General features: G+C 41.1%; 1 protein-coding gene across 2 annotated transcripts in view; it reads left to right on the forward strand.

The window, feature by feature from the left end:
- The first annotated feature begins 204 nt into the window (after positions 1 to 204).
- Positions 205 to 26916, forward strand: part of cd276 (CD276 molecule) — a 379608-nt gene continuing 352896 nt past the window's right edge. The window contains exons 1-2 of one of the 2 annotated variants that reach the window (XM_060923336.1): positions 205 to 441; positions 24734 to 24866. In XM_060923336.1, the coding sequence (XP_060779319.1) occupies positions 24821 to 24866 (46 nt within the window). In that variant the 5' untranslated portion in view covers positions 205 to 441; positions 24734 to 24820. The remainder of the gene's footprint in view (positions 442 to 24733; positions 24867 to 26916) is intronic. The other variant, XM_060923337.1, reaches the window with a different exon arrangement.

The raw sequence follows: 26916 nt of genomic DNA on the forward strand, positions 1-26916 counted from the left end.
ACGGATAGAGCCACCCCCGAAATTTTGCTCGTCCGCTGTGTCCTTTTTGCATACGTTTTGTGTCCATCGGCCAGTGGGACCGGGCCTTAAGGTGTAAAAAAGCACGGTAGGATGAGGATGAGCATTTTGTGGGTGATCCAATCTGGCAACCCTGCTTTGTGTAAGCAGTAAGCAATCTGGCAACCCGGTTCTGGATCTGCTTTAATGTGAATGACAAAGCGAGCGAATGAACTGGGAGCGGTTGATTTTGTTTGAAATTCTCCTCTAATAAAATAAACTTCAACTCTGGAAGGATACAGTTCTATTTCTGGAAAGAGTGAAATGTAGGCTGGGATAAAAAAGAAAGAAAGAAAACAGAAAAAGAATAAGGTATGAACCAAGTAAGCTAGCTTCAGTCTAATGTTTATCCAGCCTTTACTGCTGGACTGGACTGCTTTTGAGGTAAACAAGCAACTTTCTAAATGTTTATTATATATGTTTGTTTATCTCTATCTTTGACTTGAAGGTTTGCAAACATGACTGCGTTATAAAATGTTTGTGAAATTGCTTACTGCTTCTGTGACTAGCACAAACAGCTGCGCACAGCAGCTGGAAACTGAGGAAAACAAGAGATTCATGTCAGAAAGGAAGAAAGGAAGGTGGAATGAATCGGTGCCTGAGTTTAAATTGTATCCAGTTTGCTACATTTCTCCTAAAAGTCATGGAAGTGTATACTTCCAGTTGCTTTTCTTCATCTCTTTGAGACCAAATGACCATTTGAAGAAGTTTTAGGGGATTTTTGGATGTTTAGGGGCCACTCCTAAGAGTTTGAGATGCACATTGCCAAGATTATAATCACTCTTGCAGCAGGAATACATCAGAATATTCTAGAAATGAAGTCAGGTCATGGAGAATTATATATTTTTTGCCATTTATTTGATATTCCTGACCTTTCATCCGTGCCCAAAGAGAAGATTTAGGGTTCGAAATTAAAAAAATTGTTGCCTTTTCCATCTCCTGGTGTTGGTTAGGACTAAATTGGGACTAGAAGTATTTTTGGGATTCGAACCAAGGTGCTATTTATGTTCATCTCATACCGTCGCCCGCCTCACAGCAAAAAGGTTCTAGGTTTTAAAGTGCATACGGTATCACGGGTAAATTCAGGCGCAAGATCAATGTAATTCTCCAATTTTACGGTATATTAAACTTTGGTCAAATATCTGTAACATTCTGCATTCACATCTCATCTCATTATCTCTAGCCGCTTTATCCTTCTACAGGGTCGCAGGCAAGCTGGAGCCTATCCCAGCTGACTACGGGCGAAAGGCGGGGTACACCCTGGACAAGTCGCCAGGTCATCACAGGGCTGACACATAGACACAGACAACCATTCACACTCACATTCACACCTACGGTCAATTTAGAGTCACCAGTTAACCTAACCTGCATGTCTTTGGACTGTGGGGGAAACCGGAGCACCCGGAGGAAACCCACGCGGACACGGGGAGAACATGCAAACTCCACACAGAAAGGCCCTCGCCGGCCACGGGGCTCGAACACAGGACCTTCTTGCTGTGAGGCGACAGCGCTAACCACTACACCACCGTGCCGCCCATTCTGCATTCTGTGCAATTTTTTTTTACCTTGCACAATACCAGAAAAATTCGGTTGAAATCTGAGGCGAATTGGTCCGCTTCTGAAAAAACTTGGCATTTGGATTTCCCGGGAAACGTTGACGTCATCTGCGGGACGCGTCCTTCTGAATCCTACGTCAGCGCTGGTTTGTTTATGAGAAAACGACCTGGTGGTTTTCTGCAAATTTCTTCAACGTTATCGCGTAATTATTAAAATGGTTAACCGATGTATCGTAGGACGGTATAGCAACACCAATCTTGATGGGATTAGTACTCATCGTTTCCCAAAAGACCGGATGATGAGAGAGAAATGGGAGCGCTTGGTCTACACAGGCTGTGCACTGAAACCGTGCAAAGCTCGCGCAGCCTGCTGGCGCTTCCGCAGGTGACGCCACGAATCTGGCTCCAGACTCCCTTGGGATTTTTCCAGACGCGTTTTGTTATTTTATTTTTTTCTGCTGTAGACAGATGGCCTTGTGCAAAATTACCCTTCTGGATGAGTGTGTAAAGGGACATTCTTTTATATAAAAAAAAAAACGAAAGTGGTCCAGAATATGCCCTTTAACCTTGTGCACTTTCTGTGAACCGTGCTCATGCGGATTTCCTCCAGGTGCTCGGGTTTCCTTGAGCAGTCCAAAGACGTGCGGGGTAGGTCAACCGGCTACTCGAAATTACCTATAAATGTGAATGTGAGTCTGTCTGTTTCTCTCTTACACCTTTTCGACCAACAGGGGACGAGTCCTTGAACCGGTTGCATTCAGGATTCTTTGAACCTTGGTGCCAGCGAGTGAACCAGCCCACGGTTTCACCAGTGTTGAGCGGAACTAGTATAATCAAGGATGTGTCATGAATGGAGGGCGTTGCCCAATGCACAACGGGAGTGAACAGGAGTAGCACACGAGCCCCTTTTCGACCAACTGGGAACGGGTTCTTGAACCGGTTCTGTTCAGGATTCTTTGAATCTTAGTGCCAGATAACGAACTAGCTCATGTAGGACAAAATAACAGATTTGGTTATAATTTATGCTAATGGTAGGAAAATGTTTTAGGCAGGAAAAAAATTAGAACACAGGAAATATGGTTGTTATGTCACGTCTTAACAGGTGGATTGGATGAACACAAGAGTACTCCAGATACCCCTTTTTGACCAACTGGGAACTGGTTCAATTCAGGATTCTTTAAACTTTGGTGCCAGTGTGCGAACCAGCCCACATTTTCACCAGAACCATTGTGATCAAGGATGTGTCATGAATGGAAGGAATTACACAACAGTACTAACAAGATAGTAGAGCGCATTGATTACCTGTGAGCTTTTGTTTTATAATTGTTTTTGGTCCATTTTTGTTCTGAATATGTCTCCTTTTCCGTTGCGTTCTCCGTTGCTGCACTCTGCTTCCTCTTTAAACTAATGACACGCCCAGTGATGTCATCACGGTTTGTGCTGGAAAAACCAGCTATATTTTGGTTCCAGCTGGGAACCAAATTTTCAGGTTCCGAACCAATTTATTTTTGGTTGAAATGCTCCGTGGTGGGTTTCCCAAAAGCCTCTTAAAACTAAGAGCATCTTAACGATGATCTTTGTGCTACGATGCTTTTGGGAAACTCGGCACGGAGCAGTTTAAAATTTGGTGTGTGATCCAGAACAGAACCCGTTCCTTGTTGGGGGAAAAGGCATTAGCCACATGATAGATTGACCTGTCCAGGGTGTACCCCAATTCTACATAATCATAAAAATAATTCAAAAGTTTTATTTTGCATTCATATATTAATCTGTTTAACATCTCATGCTTAAAACATCCTTTTCGACAAGTCATCTATTCAAAGTTGTATTTAAAAAAAAAAGATGCATTTTAGCTCCACATTCACTCAACTCTGTTACTGGAACACATTCATTAAGTACAAGTACAAGAAATGTGCACTACAATGCTATTCCTTTGTCTAGGATACCAACATATATAGTAGTGTGCATGAGGTCTATAATATGACTCTAACCCATTTTAAGACCTCTTTCAATGATAAATTGGCTAAAATTTCAGTGACCATGAAGTGATCTTTTTCAAGCTGAGAAGCAGAAAATTTTTGTCACTTTGATAAGGCCTCAATGTTGCTGTGTTACAAGATACCTAGTCGGTGAAAATTTAAATATCATTACACTTTCAGTAAGTGTATGTATTTTTGTGAAGTACAATAACATCTAAAATATTTTATAAATAGCAGAAAAGAAGTCAGAAAATACAATTCCAATAAAACTTCGAGTATCATAGATCAGTTTATCCACATCTAGGTACAGTTTAGGGGTCAAAATGCCATGGGCGAAGATGGAAAATCAAGCTTATAAATGTGTTAATATTAGCCTACCAACAATGTTACCCACAAATTTTCTATTTGGAATAGATAGACTACCTTTTGGTTCAACTTTTAGAACTAGTTGTTTGTATGGGATAGTGAGAATATTTTTGTGGGCGTGGCCCGAAGTAGGGTGTCGGCAAGGATTTTCATTATTTTTTATTAGATTTTCTAAATTATTCTCACTAGTCCCATTGTTTTCTCATTTGATTTAGCTTACTTACATATGCAGCAGTAGAAAACAACAAAAAAATCCTTGGGATATAGTTGCATATTTTATTTGGAGCCTTAATTCTAGGTAGGCAGATAGTCGTCCGTGCCAAATGTAGGTGGCGCTAGTGTGGATACGCTTCGCACCCCCACAAATTTTTTGGAAGCAATTTATAGTTCACCCATATGCTCTCTCAGAAAAAGCAATCAGAATCATGGGATCTTTGAGAATATTCAATTTAAACCAACATGAATGTCATACCCGTGGTCGGACCTCCAAATTGTGGGCGTGGCCCATCCGGCTGGGAAGGGGTTAATCTGGTCAAGGTTAGTAAAATTTTCTATTCTTATCCCTAGACTCTATAATAACAAATTGTGATTAAATTCTGAGATGGTGAGTTTCCTGAATATGCTCTTTTTGGGCTGTTCTTAGAAAAAGTCACTCTTAAGTATTTACTGTTATGAAACGTCTACAGGAAAGTTAGTTCCTGTGATCACTTACGTGACAGCAGCTTTAACAGCTGTTCTCTCACCAGCATCTCTTTTTTTCTCTCTCTTGAAGTTCATAAATGTTAATAAATGTAGTTTGTTGGGGTTCGGGGGAACCAGAAAGCACAAAGTCCTGAAGACTCTCCTCAGTCGGAAAACTTCCTGATTTACCAGCTGGGAGGTCCGTATGGTGAAATACCGTGACCGAGGTCTTGAAAGTACTGAGCGAGGCCCTCTGGGCCGAGGTCAGTATTCAAGGCCGAGGTCACGGTATTTCACCATACGGACCTCCCAGCTGGTAAATAATATATTTATTTTTTTCTTTACCAAATTCTAACAGAAAACGAGAGCGCCCGAAAGGGAAAACCGAGCCGAGCCACCATTTTGAATCCTCATTCACGGCTGTAATGCAAATGGCTTCCTCCTCGGTATACAAGTGCACTTCCATGGCAGGAAAAAAAAACTACATTTTGCCGCCTATGTAGTCCCCTATTTATACAAAATTGAGTCATTCAGGATTCAGCCATGTTTTTACTCGGTGTTAGCGACAGTTAGAGGTTTTTAGCTTTCTCCTGAAATGTTTTCTTTTATTTCTTCTTCCTCAGTGTAGTAAAACTCGCTTTCGCTGTGAAGACTGTCGTTATCGCTATCCATGCTGTAAAATTAATGCTATTCTCCTGAGAAATGCTGGCAAAAATTTATAAGATTTTTGATAATCTTATAAAAAAAAGATAAATGTTGACAAAAAATGCTACTATGTTTGTTGTTGTGAACGAGCGAGTTGCCAGAGGTCCATAACCAGGGTCCGTAACTCGCCAGCCAATCAGAGCGCAGGATTTGATGGAAACCGGACCGTGAAAAAAATAAATAAACATATTATATGGAAATGAGTATTTTACTTGGAAATACACCACTCGTATGTATTTTTTATACGAGCGCCATCCAGGACATGGAGAACCAAAACTGTGACATAAATCTCTATAAGTCACTCGTGAGGAAATCGATGAATTGTTTTGATAAATTTGGGTACTTTGTTTGTGAATGTCTCTATATAATAAAAAGAAAATCAGCTGTTGGCTGGAAGATGTGAAGTTTACCTTCTTGTTTTGAAAAACTCAGATTTTTCATACAAAAAATGTCACGGATCTGAGTGACATATTTAAATAATATTAGCTGGTGTTGAACAGTATATCAAATATATTCCATTTAGCTAGCATGATATTGAACGAGTCGAAGACGAGTAGCTGAATGGAATATATCTGATATACTACGAAAAAAACGCGAGTTGGCCTAGTGGTTAGCGTTTCTGCCTCTCGATTGGGAGATCGCGAGTTCTACTCACGGTCGGGTCATACCAAAGACCATCATAAAAATGGTACCTGCAATACAGATGCGAGTGGGGAGTCAAAATCTCGCGGTTACCAGAGGACTCGCCCCCCACTGTAACCCTAGCTATGTAATAGGCGAGAGGCCGAGGGCTACGGAGATCGGTGCCGCCCTATGCGCCACATGGCGTGGGAAGGACTTTGATACTACAAAAAAAACCACAACTAGTATTATTATAATTATACTCACTCTTTCAAAATTCTCTCAAAATCTTCCGTATTTAACGACGCGAACCTGGCGGCCATGCTTGTTTACAAATTGTCAGTCACTCGCTAGCACGCAAGTTTTACATCTCCGACGAGTGACGTCATGTTGTCTTGACAACCATGCAATATCGTAAACCACATTCAACGCTCATTCTCCATTGTGTAGAGTGACGTAATACACGCAGGCTAAGCGATATGCTAACAATATTGCACGCTATCAAACCAAACGAATGAAACTCATTAGAAGGGAATAGAACGCATGTTTTTATTCCATGGAAAAAGTGTCCTGTATGGATAATAATCCCTGACGTCACTCCCAGTGTTTTCCTGCTGACTAGATGCGCGTTGTCAAAATGGTGAACCGGTTCAAAATTAAAATTATTTTGATTACCTGGTGTATTTTTTTTTTCATGGATGCGCCCCAGATAATATAAACATAACACAGTGGTGCAAAAATATGAAGTTTATCTTGTGTTGAAAAATATACCACACGTTCTTGAATATGTTCACCACTCGAAGATAAACTTCATATCTTCGTGCCACCATGTAATATCCTCTATCTCTCCTTACTGAAAGCTTCAGCATATCAATGAGTAACTTAAGGTCGTTAAAAAAGCTTTTGATGCTGAAATCCTGAGGTTCTTTAGCATCCAGATCTGGTTTGAATTTCTCTGTGGAGCTCAAAACAACCTGGACAGGAAATAGACAAAGGAAGTAATTCCAGTCTGGTCCAAACTCAAGGCTTAATAAATACTGTAGATAAATATGGTAGATGGAAACTAAAGTCAGTTTGGTCTGCAAAATTAATGGTGGTTCATCATGAACTGGTTAATTTCAGCAGCTTGGCTTTAACACTGGGTACGAAATAAGGGTTTCTGCATCACATCGCATGGCACATATTTAATTTATGGTTCTGAAAGAAAGGATATCCACAAGTCATTGGCTGATATAGGGGACGTATTGCTTGCACTGCATTGCATCTTACTGGAACTGTTTTATATGCCAGACAAGGTCTAGACAAAGTCTTAAAGCTAGCAGGGAACACCCACAAAACACACACACACCGTTACTCGCTCACTCAGCCAATTTAATTAGCTCGGCTTTGTCTCATTGTCTCAGAGAGAATAGTGGATTTGTTTTAGTCTAATATCAGTGTAGTATACGGTGAAAAGACTTCAGTGACAGAGAGAGAGAGAGAGAGAGAGATTGAGATTGATTGAACGCCCTGGACGGCTGGGCTTTTTGGCAATTACAATCAGGAAGGATGCGATTTTTTTTTTCCCATTTTTCAACATGCTGATTTATTGCATTGCAGTAAGATCTTAAGGACAGACATTTAGCTGCAGAATTATAAAGAGGATCTGCTTTACGTGAATTTTATGAACCGTTATTAGCCATGTCATACAGTCGTATATATCTCAGGCACATTCTTTTTTACCACGTAGGCATACAATTAAACTCTTTCAACTCTCTAGACTACATATCATGCTGTGCCTGGCATGGAGTGTGATTTTGAGTCACCGGTAAAGGATTAGAGTAGGGTTTGAATGTTTGTTTTGGACATAATAGATAACCTGAATGTTATAACTAACATAATGAACACAATACTAGAAATAGATGGTTTCTCGGCTTTGGATGGGATATCATACTGGATGGAATTATTGGAAAATGATCAGTGTGACATGGCCTGATGTCAAGCAGAGCCCCGGTCACGACTATGAAGATGATTATTTTCCCCATAAAAAAAATATTTTCCTGAGGCACTTTATTCCACCTATACCATAGCAATTTGCAAACTCTACCAATTTTTTCTAGCCTGGCAAGCCAGACTAAATGTGAATATTTAGTCTGGCCTCGCTCGTAGACATTTCCGAAGGGTGTGCGTAGGAACAACCCGTTGTCTTTCAAACTGTCTCTGTGCGTATAGGCCAACGCTCTGACCAATCAGCGCAACAGTGACTGTGACGTAGTCAGAGCGACAGAAAGCAGTGGGGGAGACCTTGAAATAAATAATTTTTCAAAATGCGTATTAATTAATAAACAGGTTCTAGATATTAAGAAGTTTGGAGATAATGACCACAAGTTTGGAGTCTGTACCACATACTTAACATACACTCTTCTTTTTTCAAGTGTTTTTCAAGGGTTTGCTTAAACTGTTTTTGAGAGTTTTTATTTAGTGGTGTTTGGTGAAATAATTTCCCTTAAATTTAAAATAACGGGAAAATAAGAAACAATCAAAAAGTAATGTTTCAAAGCTGTTTATTAATTCTTCGTACTGCACAAACTAGCCCCATCCTTTTGGCTACGAGCGGAGCCAGCTGGTAGATCAGACTTTTGCTATAGCCGGTCGGCAAAACAGCGAAAACGTCCTTCTTGAAAAGGAATGAGCGGAGAGCCTCTTCCTGCTCATGTTTCAACGAAAAGTCTAATTCTTCTAAAACTGATTCCAAAACGGAATCAAACTAGCGCTGTTCACTAGCCGTAGCCATCTTTCCTGCTGTGCTTTCTCCAGCGTCGCGCGGCCTTGTCGTCACTCCTGCAAAAGCCCGCCCAAAGAATCCAAACAAAAACCTTGCGTTGTGATTGGCGGGCACGATTTGATGCCCGGGGTGTTTTGTTGATATGGTGCGAGGCTAGACCCACTCGTAGGCAAAAATATTTTTGGCCGCTAGGCGGGTGGGTCTAGTTTACTAGGCTAGATTTTTTCTTCATTTTATTTTATCCATTTATTGCTATGTTTAATGTTGTCAAATGTAGGCAAGCTAGTTTGTATTATCACTCATGTTATAACAACTCGAAACATTTACCAATACCTAAATGTGTTACAGGTCAAAAAATTTCAACCTAGGTAAATTTTTTTTTTTGACCTGGGTTAAAATTTTTAACCTAGATCAGGGGTCGGCAACCTTTTTGCCATGTAGTGCCAATCAGAAATTTTCTTGTTAGTTAGTGTGCCATTCAAATAGGTGTTGTTAACTATGTGTAATTAGACACCACACATTTTAGATGCATATGGATATTTCTCTTCTCATCTCATTATCTCTAGCCGCTTTATCCTGTTCTACAGGGTCGCAGGCAAGCTGGAGCCTATCCCAGCTGACTACGGGCGAAAGGCGGGGTACACCCTGGACAAGTCGCCAGGTCATCACAGGGCCGACACACAGACAACCATTCACACTCACATTCACACCTACGGTCAATTTAGAGTCACCAGTTAACCTAACCTGCATGTCTTTGGACTGTGGGGGAAACCGGAGCACCCGGAGGAAACCCACGTGGACACGGGGAGAACATGCAAACTCCGCACAGAAAGGCCCTCGCCGGCCCCGGGGCTCGAACCCGGACCTTCTTGCTGTGCGGCGACAGCGCTAACCACTACACCACCGTGCTGCCCTATTTTACTTCTGTGATTTTTTTAAATTGTTCATTTTTGGATTACGCATCATTTTTGTGGCTACTGACTCATAGAGTAAAAAAAAAATATATATATATATATATATATATATATATATATATATATATATATATATATATATATATAGTGCTCAGCGTAAATGAGTACACCCCCCTTTGAAAAGTAACATTTTAAACAATATCTCAATGAACACAAACAATTTCCAAAATGTTGACAAGACAAAGTTTAATATAACATCTGTTGAACTTATAACGTGAAAGTAAGGTTAATAATCTAACTTAGATTACACATTTTTCAGTTTTACTCAAATTAGGATGGTGCAAAAATGAGTACACCCCACAACAGAAACTACTACATCTAGTACTTTGTATGGCCTCCATGATTTTTAATAACGGCACCAAGTCTTCTAGGCATGGAATGAACAAGTTGGCGACATTTTGCAACATCAATCTTTTTCCATTCTTCCATTCTTCAACGGGCGGCACGGTGGTGCAGTGGTTAGCACGGTCACCTCACAGCAAGAAGGTTCCGGGTTTGAACCCAGCTGCTGGCGAGGGCCTTTCTGTGTGGAGTTTGCATGTTCTCCCCGTGTCTGCGTGGGTTTCCCCTGGGTGCTCCGGTTTCCCCCACAGTCCAAAGACATGCAGTTAGGTTAACGTGGGGCGGCCTTGGGCTGAAGTGCCCTTGAGCAAGGTACTTAACCCCTGACTGCTCCCTGGGCGCTCTAGTGTGGCTGCCCACTGCTCTGGGTGTGTGTGCGTGTGATGGGTTAAATGCAGAGGATGAATTTCACTGTGCTTGAAGTGTGCATGTGAGGAATAAAGCTTTCTTTTCTTCAATGACCTCTTTTAGTGACTGGATACTGGATGGAGAGTGATGCTCAACTTGTCTCTTCAGAATTCCCCATCGGTGTTCGATTGGGTTCAGATCAGGAGACATACTTGGCCACTGAAACACTTTCACCCTGTTCTTCTTCAGAAATCCAACAGTGGCCTTAGATGTGTGTTTAGTCATGTTGGAAAAGTGCACGACGACCAAGGGCACGGAGTGATGGTAGCATCTTCTCTTTCAGTATAGAGCAATACGTCTGTGAATTCATGATGCCATCAATGAAATGCAGCTCCCCGACACCAGCAGCACTCATGCAGCCCCACATAAGGACACTGCCACCACCATGTTTCACTGTAGGCACCATGCAGTTTTCTTTGTATTCCTCACCTTTGCGACGCCATACAGTTTTGAAGCCATCAGTTCCAAAAACATTTATCTTGGTCTCATCACTCCAGAGTATAGAGTCCCAGTAGTCTTCATCTTTGTCAGCATGGGCCCTGGCAAACTCTAGGCGGGCTTTTTTGTGCCTGGGCTTTAGGAGAGGCTTCTTTCGTGGACGGCATCCATGCATGCCATTCCTCTGCAGTGTACGCCGTATTGTGTCACGGGAAATAGTCACCCCAGTTTGGCTTTCTACTTCTTTAGATAACTGCAGTGAACTTGCATGCCGATTTTCTTCAACCCTTCTCATCAGAAGACGCTCCTGTCCAGGTGTTAACTTCCGTGGACGACCTGGACGTCTCTGTGAGATGGCTGCAGTTCCATTTTTCTTCAATTCTTGTACCACTTTTGCTACAGTATTCTGACTGATAAGTAAAGCTTTGCTGATCTTCTTGTAGCCTTCACCTTTGTGGTGTAAAGAAATTATTTTCTTTGGGGAATTCTGAAGAGAGAAGTTGAGCATCACTCTCCATCCAGCATCCAGTCACTAAAAGAGGTCATTGTTGAAGAATGGAAAAAGATTGATGTTGCAAAATGTCGCCAACTTGTTCATTCCATGCCTAGAAGACTTGGTGCTGTCATTAAAAATCATGGAGGCCATACAAAGTACTAGATGTAGTAGTTTCTGTTGTGGGGTGTACTCATTTTCGCACCACCCTAATTTGAGTAAAACTGAAAAATGTGTAATCTAAGTTATATTATTTACCTTACTTTCACGTTATAAGTTCAGCAGATGTTATATTAAACTTTGTTTTGTCAACATTTTGGAAATTGTTTGTGTTCATTGAGATATTGTTTAAAATGTTACTTTTCAAAGGGGGTGCACTCATTTACGCCGATCACTGTATATATATATGTGCTATATTTACTGTATGGACATGGTATCAGAAAACAATTTTATTTATAAGCAGTAGCCATATGGACCCATAGGGCACCTATTTTTATTTAATACCATTATCTTGAGTACTGCAGCTAAAGAAGCTACCACATTTTGCTGTGAATGTAATTCTGTTATTGAAGACTTACCCAACAAATGCAACTTATCATGTGACTGAGAAACTACATCATCACTTCGAACTCACATTGGGGTGAAAAAAGATGTTCGACTGCTGCTCTTCGCCGTATTTAGTCTTGTAGCGCGTGTGTGTCATTGACCCTGCGACAGATACAGTATTAAACACTTCCTGGGTTTATCAAAAAAAACCCCAAAAAAACCAGTATGCTTGTCGTATACTTTGTAATTATTAGCTCATCCGGCCAACAAGTGATGAGTTTATGCCATCACGTGTTGTCTGTTGTCTGTCCGGCGGCGTCCACATTTCACCAAAATTGCTTCTTCTGTCTCAATTCTTCACTGATTTTTATTCTTTCTGGCATGAAGGTAGGGGTACCTAGGGTGCATATGACTTCTACCCAGATTTGCTTAATTACAATTATTAATGAAGTTAATAGTGGACTAATTAAACCTTAATGAGCAGTTCAACAAAAATCGCTTCTTCTCGGTCAATTCCTCGCCGTTTTGGAGCCACAGGGCCTCCACTAACATTTATAAATTAACTAGATGGGGATATAGTGAGCTACGCCATCATTGACGATCTTGTTGTTTTATTGTGTATTCAGATGTCAAAATAAGTGTCGATTCTCCACTGAAGTATCTCTTGGGCTTGATCTTGCTTGGATGCCATGTCGTGCTCATATGACCACGTGATGCAAACATCTGGGTTGGTTGGTAGAAAATACACAAATTCAATCCGTATGTAGTGAAAGTTCATTATGTCTACCTATTGAAACTATTCTTTAAATTCGTTTCTTAAGACAAGGATTTTTTAAGATGTTACCTTGACAGTTTCGGCGATAAACTTCCGCCTTCTTCAAAACAGTCACCAGATGTCGAGTGGTGACGTGCCTTATCAGCAGGGCTTTGAACCGGTTCAAGGAACGAAAACGAAAACCGGGAACTTTTTCTATTTCACATAGAACAGAAATGAAACCAGAAACTTTATTATTTTTTATGTTCCAGAACAGAGACGCTTATTAAAAATAATGGTAACCGGTTAATACCGGTTTTTATTTCGTTCCTCAAAGTTTCCGTAGCCTACAAATAAAAAAGCCATTCTTCTCCTGCACAAGTTTCTATGACCCGCTGGGGTTCACTTCCTGTGTGACGTTCGCTGACTGAATGGAGAGAGCGGGAGGGTGGACTACTATCACGTCTCCATGTGATAAAGTGAGTAATTGCATTACTGAGTGTCTGAGCAAAGAAGAGCCTGAACGTTGTAACCTCCCTATTGGCTGTTTGTAAAAATGTATCAGTTGTTGCCCTTCCCACGGGAATCATCGCGGGCTCGAGAGACGAGACCTGACGAGTTAGTTCGTTGGTAGCAGAACAAAATGTCTGGACACAAATCGGGTTTTCAGAAAAGGAAAGAAAATAAACGGAGGGTGGAAAATACAAAAACGGAGGCAGAAAATGCAAAAAGAGTTTTAAGGTAGGACAAATGGTTACTTTTTAAGGCAGCCCGCCGTGGCTGCAGGCTTTCAGTTGTGTCATTGAATGGTTAATTTTCTGAGGCAGCCCGCCGTGGCTGCCTGCAGGCTTATTTATTATAGCCCATTTAGTTAAAATAGTTGATATAAAATGTTTATAGTTATAGTTATGTGATGGTTGTCCTGATTTAGACTGGTGGTTTTTTTTTTTTTTTTTTGGGGGGGGGGGGGTTGCGTGATGTTGCACCCGGGTCCAGATTAGGGCAGAACCGGCCCTGGCTACATTTCAGGTGTAGTTTGTTTTATATATGTATGTACTTGCATAGATGTGTACTTGGTCTTCCAATATGGCGCCTAACAAAATCTCGCGGCGCGGTGACGTCATGCGGTAGCCCTCTATAGGGCCTGACTAGCCTTTGGTAACACACTAAACGAATTATCTTTTCATTTTTGGCACTTTTTCTGTTTGTGTAGATGGGAAGACATACTGAGAATCCAAATCGCCAACATTTGAAATAATAATTGTTTTGAATTATTTCTTGTCTTATTTAATGAAGGTTGTAATAGAATTAGCCTACATTTGGCTTAAGCTGGATGAGACAGAGACATAATTTTATAGCCATTTGTTAAACAGCTGACAGGGAACGTAATTAATCGTTCCGGGAACGAAATTTTTTTGTTCTAACCGGTTCGGGAACATCTATTTAATGGTGGAACCCAAAACCGGAAACGTTAAAATTCCGTTTCTGTTCGGAACGAACCAATAGGAAAAAAATTCTGGTTCAAAGCCCTGCTTATCAGCTGATGTTACTCTAAGGGTTAGGGTTTAGGGTTAGGGTTACCTAACCCTAACCCTAACCCTAACTACCTGTCAAATTGGGCGGGACGTTCACGCCTCCTTAGAGTAACATCAGCTGATAAGGCACGTCACCACTCGACATCTGGTGACTGTTTTGAAGAAGGCGGAAGTTTATCACCGAAACTGTCAAGGTAACATCTTAAAAAATCCTTGTCTTAAGAAACGAATTTAAAGAATAGAAACAAATTCAATCCGAATAGGCCATAGCGCTGTAGAGCATCCTTGTGAATGAATCAGCTGTTGCTACGGAAACATGAGTGGATTTGAACGTGCAATATGATTAATATAGATCATTTGAATTACAGCTAGCTAGAGCTGTAGTGTGACGTCTCAGAGACGTGCTGTTCAAAAATTAATCCACACCTCACATCTTCTGACCAATCAGATTCAAGATCAGCGCTTGGTGCATGTGTTTGAATGAGATTTCACTGTTTAGGTGAGGTCACGAGGGAGATTTTGTTGATGGACGAAGCTCTGGTGCTGTGCTGAGAATTCGGCTGCTGGGATCAAAGCCTTCGCCTGCGATGTGATGAGAAGCTTATTGTCTGACTCAGTGCGTGTTATCTAGGGTCACCAGATTTCCCTAGTCTGAAACCGGGACACTTTTGCGCGCGACCATGCTCGTACACGCACATCTTTTTTTTACGTAAACGTGACACTCAGAGAGGTGCTCTTATCATTTTGTTGAAGCTCACATTTATCAACATCTCACATGAAATAAAACAAACAGGGATTTTGTTGTCTAGTAGCATAGTGGTATACAGATCAGTTAAATTATGGTCAGACAACAGATTTTGTAATGGCTGAGAATAGGCCAGGCTATGTCCATAGGCCAAATTTAAACTGATTTATTTCAGCTGTTTGTGAGAACACCAAGAAGAATGCATATGCACATGTAGGCTATATCTCTAAAATTGTATGCACTATAGCATGAACTTAAAAAGTAGATATGTGACCTCAACATAGCCTAGGTCAGAATCAACCTTACTAACCATTCCCCACAACTGAATGAATAAAGCAAGAAGATGTGTACAAAAGTGAACACTTTAATGGAAGGTGCAACAAGCTGTTCAACACAGCAATATGGCCAAACTGTCAGAATGGTATGTTAAACAGAAACAAAAAAAGAGATAAATATATACTACGGAAGCCAAGAGAGGCCCTTCATATAATCCTTTTTTTTTTATTCACCTTGTTATCCCGAGATAACGACATAATTAATTCAGGATCTCGAGAAAACAACACAACTAATTCGAGATCTCGAGAAAACAAAACTGTTATTTCAAGATCTCGAGAAAACAAAACAATTATTCTGTAATCTCGAGTAAACAGCTGAGAAATGGTTCATTCAGGTGCGCCAAGAGACTTGTGATATGCTGACTTTGGGGCTATTTCTCATTCTGTATAGACGCAACTTTGGTCATTAGAATGTCTGGAATAATCGATCACCTAATAAGGCAATATTTTGATCAGGGGTTGACACAGGGAGAGATTGCATTAAGTCTTTTAATAAGGGATAATTTCAAAATTAGTCCGCGGCACCTCCGCAGAAGACTGGCCCGGCTTCGTCTCTACCGACGGAGATACAGGGATCCAGCTGAGATCATGAAATAACGGTTTTGTTTTCTCGAGATCTCGGAATAGCTAATGGTTTTGTTTTCTCGAGATCTCGAATTAGTTGTGTTGTTTTCTCGAGATCCTGAATTAATTATGTCGTTATCTCGGGATAACAAGGTGAATAAAAAAAAGATTATATGAAGGGCCTCTTGCGGCTTCCGTAAATATACACTCAAACAAAACAGCAGTAAAGGAGGAGAGGGGCGACAGCCTGAGGAAAGCCCCCACAGGAGCGCACAGCATTTGCAGCATAGGCTGCCCAACTCAGTACAAGAACAAAACACTTACAGTGTGTGCAGTAGGCTTCGTGCGCATTGTTCTGCACCTCTCGGAGGAAGGGGTAGGTGCCCTGTAAATCTTTGGAAAAGGTACATTTTCCTTTCGGCATAATTGCTGCGGCATTACTGCTGCTAGCTGCTAGACAAAGAACATTCGCGCCAGTTAATGTTTATTTTATTGTTGCATGGCAACACGTTCTGTTGTCTGGAATAATGTGGCTAAATAAACACCCATGCCACAGGGCCAGGGAGCAGTAACTAGGAAAGTTTGCGATTCCTGTCAATTCATCAAAATAGTAAATGCAGACATTTCTCCGCTAATGATTCCCACGGTGCTCAGTCGCAAACGTCGCGAGTGGCGAAAACCGGGACATATCCGTGTCCCGACAGACTTTTGTCAGGACTCGGGACACACAACCCCAAATCGGGACTGTCCCGGTAAAACCGGGACGTCTGGTCACCCTAGCGTTATCCGGAAAACTTGACTTGAAACCTATCAAGGCGTGCGATAATTTTTGTTTCGTTTTTTCCTTCGACCTGTGAATGTTTTGGAGGCTTTTTTGTCGCTACCGCCTCTTATAGAAGCGGTAGCCACTATGTCATCATGCTGTAAGAATGTAACAGTCGCGCAGTGCGCATGCGCATACGCATAAGGATAACGATAGCGCATGCGCATAAGCATTACAATCACCAGAATGGTGAATCGTGATCTCGCGATATGAACAGTTGATCTCACGTTATCATCGTGTTGTAAGAATGTAAGAATCGATGTAACAATAGTGCAATGCGTATGCGCATAAGCATTACAATCACCAGAACGGCAAATCGTGATCTCGTGATATGAACAGTTGATCTCGCGTTATCAAAGGCACACAAGAACGAGTATAAGAATGTAAGAATGAGTGTAACAATAGCAAAACTTCGTAACCAATCAGCGCTTATCCTGATCAAGTTCGATGACCTGTTCCAGTGTTCTCCACGGGCACTTTTAAAGTGGTGCACCGCCATGTTATAATTCTGGCCCGCCACCCTTCCCTTGGCCAAAAAAACCCAAAAACGTAACTTCATCAGTATACACCAAATAAATCGTAAAGTATTCGCTTTATTATAATTTTGTAACTATTTAACACGCAGAAGACCATTAAACGTACGTGGCTACGTGAAGTGGCCACGCGATTGCAATAGAAAATATCCGGCCGGCTGCATACAGATTGTGACACAGAGCTGTGCAGATTGAGGTCTATCCCTGCGTTACACTACACCGCACCACGTTACACTATACTGACACATAGTAATGCTGGAAGCTACAAGCTGCAGCTAGCCAGCAGCTACAGTGGTGCTTGAAAGTTTGTGAACCCTTTTGAATTTTCTATATTTCTGCATAAATATGACCTAAAACATCATCAGATTTTCACACAAGTCTTAAAAGTAGATAAAGAGAACCCAGTTAAACACATGAGACAAAAATATTATACTTGGTCATTTATTTATTGAGGAAAATGATCCAATAATACATATCTGTGAGTGGCAAAAGTATGTGAACATCTAGGATTAGCAGTTAATTTGAAGGTGAAATTAGAGTCGGGTGTTTTCAATCAATGGGATGACAATCAGGAGTGAGTGGGCGCCCTGTTTTATTTCAAGAACAGGGATCTATCAAAGTCTGATCTTCACAACACATGTTTGTGGAAGTGTATCATGGCACGAACAAAGGAGATTTCTGAGGACCTCAGAAAAAGTGTTGTTGATGCTCATAAGGCTGGAAAAGGTTACAAAACCATCTCTAAAGAGTTTGGACTCCACCAATCCACAGTCAGACAGATTGTGTACAAATAGAGGAAATTCAAGACCATTGTTACCCTCCCCAGGAGTGGTCGACCAACAACGATCACTCCAAGAGCAAGGCATGTAATAGTTGGTGAGGTCACAAAGGACCCCACAGTAACTTCTAAGCAACTGAAGGCCTCTCTCACATTGGCTAATGTTCATGAGTCCACCATCAAGAGAACACTGAACAACAATGGTGTGCATGGCAAGGTTGCAAGGAGAAAGCCACTGCTCTCCAAAAAGAACATTGCTGCTCATCTGCAGTTTGCGAAAGATCACATGGACAAGCCAGAAGGCTATTGGAAAAATGTTTTGTGGACGGATGAGACCAAAATAGAACTGTTTGGTTTAAACGAGAAGCATTATATTTGGAGAAAGGAAAACACTGCATTCCAGCATAAGAACCTTATCCCATCTGTGAAACATGGTGGTGGTAGTGTCATGGTTTGGGCCTGTTTTGCTGCATCTGGGCCAGGACGGCTTGCCATCATTGATGGAACAATGAATTCTGAATTATACCAGCGAATTCTAAAGGAAAATGTCAGGACATCTGTCCATGAACTGAATCTCAAGAGAAGGTGGGTCATGCAGCAAGACAACGACCCTAAGCACACAAGTCGTTCTACCAAAGAATGGTTAAAGAAGAATAAAGTTTATGTTTTGGAATGGCCAAGTCAAAGTCCTGACCTTAATCCAATCGAAATGTTTGGAAGGACCTGAAGCGAGCAGTTCATGTGAGGAAACCCACCAACATCCCAGAATTGAAGCTGTTCTGTACGGAGGAACGGGCTAAAATTCCTCCAAGCCGGTGTGCAGGACTGATCAACAGTTACCGGAAACATTTAGTTGCAGTTATTGCTGCACAAGGGGGTCACACCAGATACTATAAGCAAAGGTTCACATACTTTTGCCACTCACAGATATGTAATATTGGATCATTTTCCTCAATAAATAAATGACCAAGTATAATATTTTTGTCTCATTTGTTTAACTGGGTTCTCTTTATCTACTTTTAGGACTTGTGTGAAAATCTGATGATGTTTTAGGTCATATTTATGCAGAAATATAGAAAATTCTAAAGGGTTCACAAACTTTCAAGCACCACTGTAAATAACTTTTCGGGTGCACACGCTTGTAGCATTATTGTGCAAGAGTTACGCTTATCTATCGTCTTTTTTGACCATACACAGTTACAGTAAGCATATAACAGCACCAGTGATGGGAATAACGGCGTTACAAATAAACGGCATTACTAACGGCGTTACTTTTTTTAGTAACGAGTAATCGAACTAATTACTTTTTACATCGTTATAACGCCGTTCCCGTTACTTACAATAAAATACTATGCGTTACTTTATTAAAGCTGTTCTCATCTGGCACGCTGCTCGTTCAGCCTTTCTTTCCGCTGCTTTAGTGTGGGGCGGGGAGACGCGAGACAACGGCACAGTAAGCCAATCAGAGTAGATTTGGACAACATACGTGGGTAGGCCACGCCTACTGCACTACTGCGCGCTCTTTCAATCAGAAGACACAGCGATGGCGAGCGGTCAGCCCAGCACTGCGCTTTCACACTGGAAATACAGCCATTACTTTTCATTACTTGAAATAAAAGGCAAGAGTGTTGACGTGCAATGCACATTATGTCGAGGAACAAAGCGTTTGTCCTCGTCAGTGGCCAGTAATTAGTAACTTAATTTTAATAACTACAAAAATATATTACATTTGATAGATGTCTTATCTCACATTGTCCCACAAAAATATTAATATAGTGTAGATAACATTACTAATTGGTTCTGTTAAGTGTCCATTTCAGTCATTAAACACATTTAACATTCACTTTTATTATGATTACACTAATTTAATTTGATTTTTTTTTTTGGGGGGGGGAACAAAATGTAACGGAATAATTACTTTCTCTGGTAATTAGTTACTTTTATGACAAAGTAACTCCGTTAGTAACTCAGTTACTTTTTGGCAAAAGTAACTAGTAACTATAACTAATTACTTTTTGAAAGTAACGTGCCCAACACTGCACAGCACACACACACACACCCACACACACACACATTAGTTAAGTTCAGGTCTTTTATTTTACGTATCTGTGATTGTATAGGCGAGAGCTGCATTTTCCCGTTGCTTCACTGTTTGTTTACTGCAGGACTTCCGGGTTCCTGGGTCAAAAGACCCGAACTACGGAGGCCAGGGTGGCTTTGTAGTGCCAGTCTCGGGCACGCGCACCAGCTCGTGCATGGATTGGAGTGGTTTCACCCAATTAACATTATGTGTATTGTAAAAAATGTATGCATTTATTGTAATTGGGTATTTTGTTTATGCATGGAAGTTCATTTATTTTTCACACGCAGAAAAAAATATAATTAATTCAGGGATGCGCAACAAGCGCATCAGTCTCAACTGAAATGTCAAATGAGTCTCATATTGACAGTAAAGATGATATGTACAGTAAGAATGTGTTAATTTTTTGTGAAATGATTTTAACAATGATTGACTTAGCATTTCCTATCCATTTATTGGCCAGTTTCACTGTCAAAAAAGCCCAAAGTCCGTCAGCTTCAGGGAGACAAAGTCCCCCTGGACCTAGCCTGGCTAATGCAACTTCAAAGCTCTCCAAGCTATTGGTCTGGCCAAGATATTAAGCCCAACCGTTTCCCAGAGCCCGTGGTTGACCCGCCTCCCTGAAATGCCTCAGTTTGCTACTGGTCGAAGCCAGAAAAGGCTGTGACGAAGCTTAAACCAATCACATCACTCTTTCCTCTGACGTATGCGACGCGACGGGGCTAACTGGTAGATTAAACTCTTACCGAAGCCGGTCGGGAGCAAGGCGAAAACGTCCTTCCTTTCAATAAATACCTCCAGGGCTGCTCTTTGCTCCGTTTTCAATGAGAACTTCCCGTTGAATGCTTTCAATACAGCATGGGCGGGCCCAGGCTACCCTGGACCCCCACCGAGGCTCTGCCCCTGGACCCCATTGGGGGCCTAATGGGACCCCAAACCCTCGCCACCACATTTTATTTTTGAAAAGTGGAGAACCCTGTGTTCTATTTCTTGATAAACTTCGTAACTAACCAGAACTAGAAACGAAATAAGAAAAACCTCGTTATAACTTCGATGTATAGGAAGATAATCAGCAGATAAAAAGACAAATGAAATTCACCTCGTGGTTCGCCAAGGCTACTGATTCAATATCAAGTAAGTGGTGTTTATTTTAAGAAAATGTACCTTTTGATTCGATCAGATATTTAGGCTAAGAATTCCAGCCATTCAACAAGAGTTGTAATGAGTACTTATGTTTTTCAATGAATAAATTATTTTTTTTATAAATTTCTGATATATTCTTTGATGTGTGAAAACTAAGAAAAGTCAAACTTCTGCAATTCGCTTTAATGTTTAAATTTTATTTTACAGTCTTTACACTACACTTGTGAAACAAAATGTGCTCATTAGTACTAAGTAATGCTTCTAAGACAATTCATGAACAAGTGCTTTCTTACTATTTTGAAAATATAGTTCACAGCACTGTATTTTGAACAAAGCCCTGATGCTGCTCACAGCTTGGTGATGCTTGCAAGAGTATAAGTGATAACATGTATATTTGTATGAAGTACAAAATATGTTTATGGAAAGGCAGGGTGGGTTAGCCTGGGCCCGCCCATCCTAAGCGTGATGTAACACGAGGGCCTGTTGCGAGCTTAGTCTGGCCAGGCAAGCTATCTCCAGCTCTTCCAAGCTCCCGAAAAATCGGGAACCAATCAACTTTGAGCATCTCCAACGGCCCTGGGTAGAGGCGTGTTCAAGGCACTGACGTAGTAGAACTGCGACCGGAAGCCATAGATTGTTTACAGAATCTATGCCGGAAGCGCTTCATTCACTAGAAACATTATGAACATGGAGCAAGTTCTCATTGAAACCAGAGCAAAGAGCAGCCCTGGAGGTATTTATTGAAAGGAAGGACGTTTTCGCCTTGCTCCCGACCGGCTTCGGTAAGAGTTTAATCTACCCGTTAGCCCCGTCGCGTCGCATACGTCAGAGGAAAGAGTGATGTGATTGGTTTAAGCTTCATCACAGCCTTTTCTGGCTTCGACCAGTAGCAAACTGAGGCATTTCAGGGAGGCGGGTCAACCACGGGCTCTGGGAAACGGTTGGGCTTAATATCTTGGCCAGACCAATAGCTCGTAGAGCTTTGTCGCGTTAGCCAGACTAAGGGTGGGTATAACCTGAGAGGGGAAATGAATTTTAAGAGAGTAGAACAACTATGAAAAGTATGTGCATAACAGTCTGTGGGGTGCAATTGTGGAATGGTCTGGATAATGAACTCAAAAATAGCACCAACATAAAACTGTTTAAAAAATTATATAAAAACGTTACTAAAATATATGAGAATGAGGACAGGCAGACTATACAGGTGATGATGAAATTGAGAGTAAGTCTGTGACTGGTCTTCTTGTATTTTGTGTATAGTTATAGGTAGGTGTATATGTATGTACTGTATATATGTATTGTATGTGTGTATATATGCATAACATAAGTATCTGTATATATGATTTGATTTGGTCGATATTATACCATGTCGGTATGTCTTGGTATGTTGGTATGTTTTCTTTTTGTTTGTTGCTTTTGTTTTCTTTTGCATATATAGTTTATTATGGCGGAAAGTGACGTTTGATTAGCGGTGGTATAGAGGGTTAAGATTGGATGTTATTACTTCTTCCTAAGGCCATTATTTAAAAATGTTCTGTTTCCGGTCCACCGGCCGGGTGAGTGCCGTTTGTGCGGGTGAAAATTTTTTTTAAACGCCGGTTTTTCAACATTTTTTTCGGGTTCGTAAATCTAAAATTGAACTTGACATTTACGCATTCCCAGGGCTTTCCACTAAGGCTCATACTAGCCAGCCATGACAAATAAGTAGCCAGCCGGGGGGGGGGAGTAAACACAAAATAAACTCCTGTGCACGCAGTTCCCAGGATTAAGTGTATTTTCCACAGACCATTTATTTATTCACTTTACTCAAATACAAAGTAAAATGGCAGTAAATCTTCTTTCTTTTCTTGCGTATTGCATCATGAGGCGTTCCTGGCTTGTAAATCTCTTATTTTCGGTGCATGACACATTCACGCAGCTGAGCATGCGCCGAGTGAGCGCGCACACCGCATGTCGGGGCGCGGATGAGTTACTCTCCCTTGATCAACGGTTCAGTTTGACATTATTGTCAGTCCGTTAGATAAACATTTAATTTTATTAAAATCGAAAATTAATATTTAGAGCCTGTGGGCTACAAAAATAGTCATTAAAGTAGCCGGCTGGACTTAATCGTGTGGCCGGCGCTTGTGGAAAGCCCTGTCGAATCAGCTCTGCGCATGCGCCGTGTGGCACAAAAAAACGGCAGCCACCATGAAGGAAGGAGATCCGGAGTTTTCAAACATTTGCTTAAGTGTGAAATCGCAAAATGGTATTCTAGCGAACAACAAAATAGTAAAGATTCAGAAAAACAAATCATTCGGTGATCATTTTAATAGTGTAATTTCATCCGAACTAGGCCTAACGGCCGATTTAGAACTACAAAAAGTCCGTGTGTCGGACATTTTAAGTACCTTTGTAAAAGTTTTGCAAATGTTGCAGTCAGCATTTAAAATGCTAACTTAAAGTTTTTGTCCAAGTTTCAGTTGATTTAACTGTCATATTTTATTAAATGTGTCTGCTTTTGTAATAAAAAAAAGTACTGAAAGAAAACGCAAACACAGCATTGCGATTTCTTATCCATCCATATATAATAATAATAAAAAAAAAATCCCTCCCTCCCGACTGAAATTTTTTTTGCCTACCCGGTGGACAGGAAACAAATTTTTTTTTAAGGATGGCCTAATCCTTTTTGAACATTATTATGTTACTGCCTTGTGGCTACGCTATTCTGTTTGTTTATGACGATGTTTTGATTATTGCATTTTTTATTAAATTTTTTTTTATTTTTATATCTTTCTTCTTTATTGTTCAGAATAAAGTAATCAATCAATCAATCAATCAATCAATCAATCAATCAATCAATCAATCAATATCTGCGATATTTACTGTATGGACATTGTATCAGAAAACTATTTTATTGATAAGCAGTAGCCACATGTATCCATAGGGTACCTATTTTTTTTGTAGATACTGTGGTGTATGTGTGGATGAGGCAGTAAGTTCTGAACAAGAAGTAACACACTATCTGTGCGTCTACTGAACTGTCTCATGAAGACGGAAAGTGGGCTTTTTTTTTTTGTTCGTTTCGCTCTGTTTATTTCCGTCATGAAAAGTGCTATGTAATCTTGGGGGGAAATGACATCAGTTGCTTTTTTTTCTCCACTAATGGTTGAGGTTGTGATGTGACTCAGACGGGTTGATGTTTGACTACGAGTGATGGAGGAAGAGAGGGAAGAAAAGAAGGAAAAAAGGGGGAAAAAAAGGAGTGTGTGGATAAAGTCAAAAGTGAGGCGTAAACCAGTCCAAGCCCAGAGTATAACTGAGCAAATAAAGGGCGAAGAGGAATTTATTGAGATATTATTATTATTATTATTATTATTATTATATAGTTAGTCTTTTTTTTTGTATAAATCTTAGCTCATTGATTGATGATGTTCAGAATAGGTTTCCTGCCTACTACCCACCCACCCACACACACTCCTTCTCTTGTCAAAGTTAATCAGCCTGTCTGTGTCTGTGTGTTTGCTCCTGCAGTGCCGTGATTAAAGAAGCTTCCCTGCTGTTACACACACACACACACACACACACACTTGCACACACACACTCCTTTTTGAGATCACCATGCTGGCCCTGCTGTTGACTGCGCTGCTGGCTGTACAATCTATCGGTGAGTGGCATTTCCTCGTTCCTGCTTTATCATTGCCTAAAAAGCCACACACACTTACTCACACCTACACACACCACACTCAACGTGTCACTGCAGTGTTTCTGCGAAGATATTTATGGCAAAACTTTGACTTGTAACATTTGGAAATGAAGACAAAATGGAACAGACAGGAAAAGGATTCGTACCCTATAGTGAGGAGAAATAAGAATCGGGATGCTCTTGTTTACACAGTATATCCAAAATGTCTTGTGAGTCTGTACTTATAAATATGAACAAAGAAGCACACATAAACTATGTATAAGATATGTTTAAAAAACAAAACGGATCAGGGAAAGGTATTCGGACGATACAAGTTACCAACGTTAATACTTTGTTGGAAAGAAGTTGCTGTCAGTTCCAGCTTTAAGATGTTTATGCTAAAGGTCCCTCACACCAAGTAAGTCTGAATTTCCGGACAAAATATTCACACAGGTTATCGAAATCACACAGGTTATTAAGTGCGTGTGTTCTTATTCGTCTTTCCACACCAAGAACTAAATTCAGCATGATGAAAAATAAATTCGGATGCTTATTGTTTGTTGTGAACATGAATACCTGACCAATCAACTGAGGGTTCCTGAGAAGTCTTTCAAACGAGATTCATTTCTGGTGCTGAAATGAATGGAGGGCCGTTTATCAGAAAACAGTGAACGATTCCGTCCGTCTATGAGGAAACAATAAATTAAAAAAAAAAAAAAAAATATATATATATATATATATATATATATATGGGGCGGCACGGTGGTGTAATGGTTAGCGCTGTCGCCTCACAGCAAGAAGGTCCGGGTTCGAGCCCCGTGGCCGACGAGGGCCTTTCTGTGCGGAGTTTGCATGTTCTCCCCGTGTCCGCGTGGGTTTCCTCCGGGTGCTCCGGTTTCCCTCACAGTCCAAAGACATGCAGGTTAGGTTAACTGGTGACTCTAAATTGACCATAGGTGTGAATATGAGTGTGAATGGTTGTCTGTGTCTATCAGTGCGTTTACATGCACATAGAGAAAATCGAATTTCTGCCGTTGCTCGACTGAAATCGAAGTTCTAAATGCCATGGAAACACCTTAGCTCGGCTGAAATCGAACCGAACTTGATTTCTCGTAATCGAGCTACACGACCTAGATGATGCGATTGTTGCCGAGCTACTTAGTGCATGTAAACCCTATCGAGCTACGTAGTCGAGCTACTTACTTCAGCACTGCCCCTTCCGGAAGTGACGAGTGACGAGACCACAAGCAGGAAACACGACAGCCTCGGTCGGCATGACAACAGTAGTAGTGAGCAGCAGAAGAGGTCAGGAGGAACAAATGAAGAAGAGAAAATGGCGAGCAGAAACGTGCACTTCTGGAGCAATGAGGAGACAGAGTTCGTGCTCATGCAATGGCGAACACGGAACTGATAACTTTGTTTATACTCTTGAATAGCTCTTCTTCATGACGACAACTGGAAGTGTACCAACACGATGGGGCGTGTAGCGCCACCTGTGGCTCGGGTGCACAATGTACCTCACACAATAGCTCGATTTCCTTGTGTGCATGTAGGATTGGATTTCTCTGGCACCACTGCTGGGACCCTTAGCTCGATTACCGACAGCAGCTCGATTTGGATGTGCATGTAAACGTACTGTATGTGTCAGCCCTGTGATGACCTGGCGACTTGTCCAGGGTGTACCCCGCCTTTCGCCCGTAGTCAGCTGGGATAGGCTCCAGCTTGCCTGCGATCCTGTAGAACAGGATAAAGTGGCTAGAGATGATGAGATTATATATATATATATATATATATATATATATATGTATTGAAGTTTTTATCCCCCGCTGGCCAAAAGGCCCGCAGGGGGATTATGTCATGGCGATTTCCATCTGTCCGTCCGTCCGTCCCAGGAAGGTTACTCACTTTCTGAAATCAACTCCTCTCACAATTTCTGGAGGAATTTCACAAAACTTGACAAGAGGCATTGTTATATGCTGGTACTACCCATATTGTAATTTCGTCAAATTCCGTCACATTTTACCAGAGTTAC

The sequence above is a fragment of the Neoarius graeffei genome, chromosome 6 (assembly GCF_027579695.1).
Source record: "Neoarius graeffei isolate fNeoGra1 chromosome 6, fNeoGra1.pri, whole genome shotgun sequence".
NCBI classification, from domain to species: domain Eukaryota; kingdom Metazoa; phylum Chordata; class Actinopteri; order Siluriformes; family Ariidae; genus Neoarius; species Neoarius graeffei.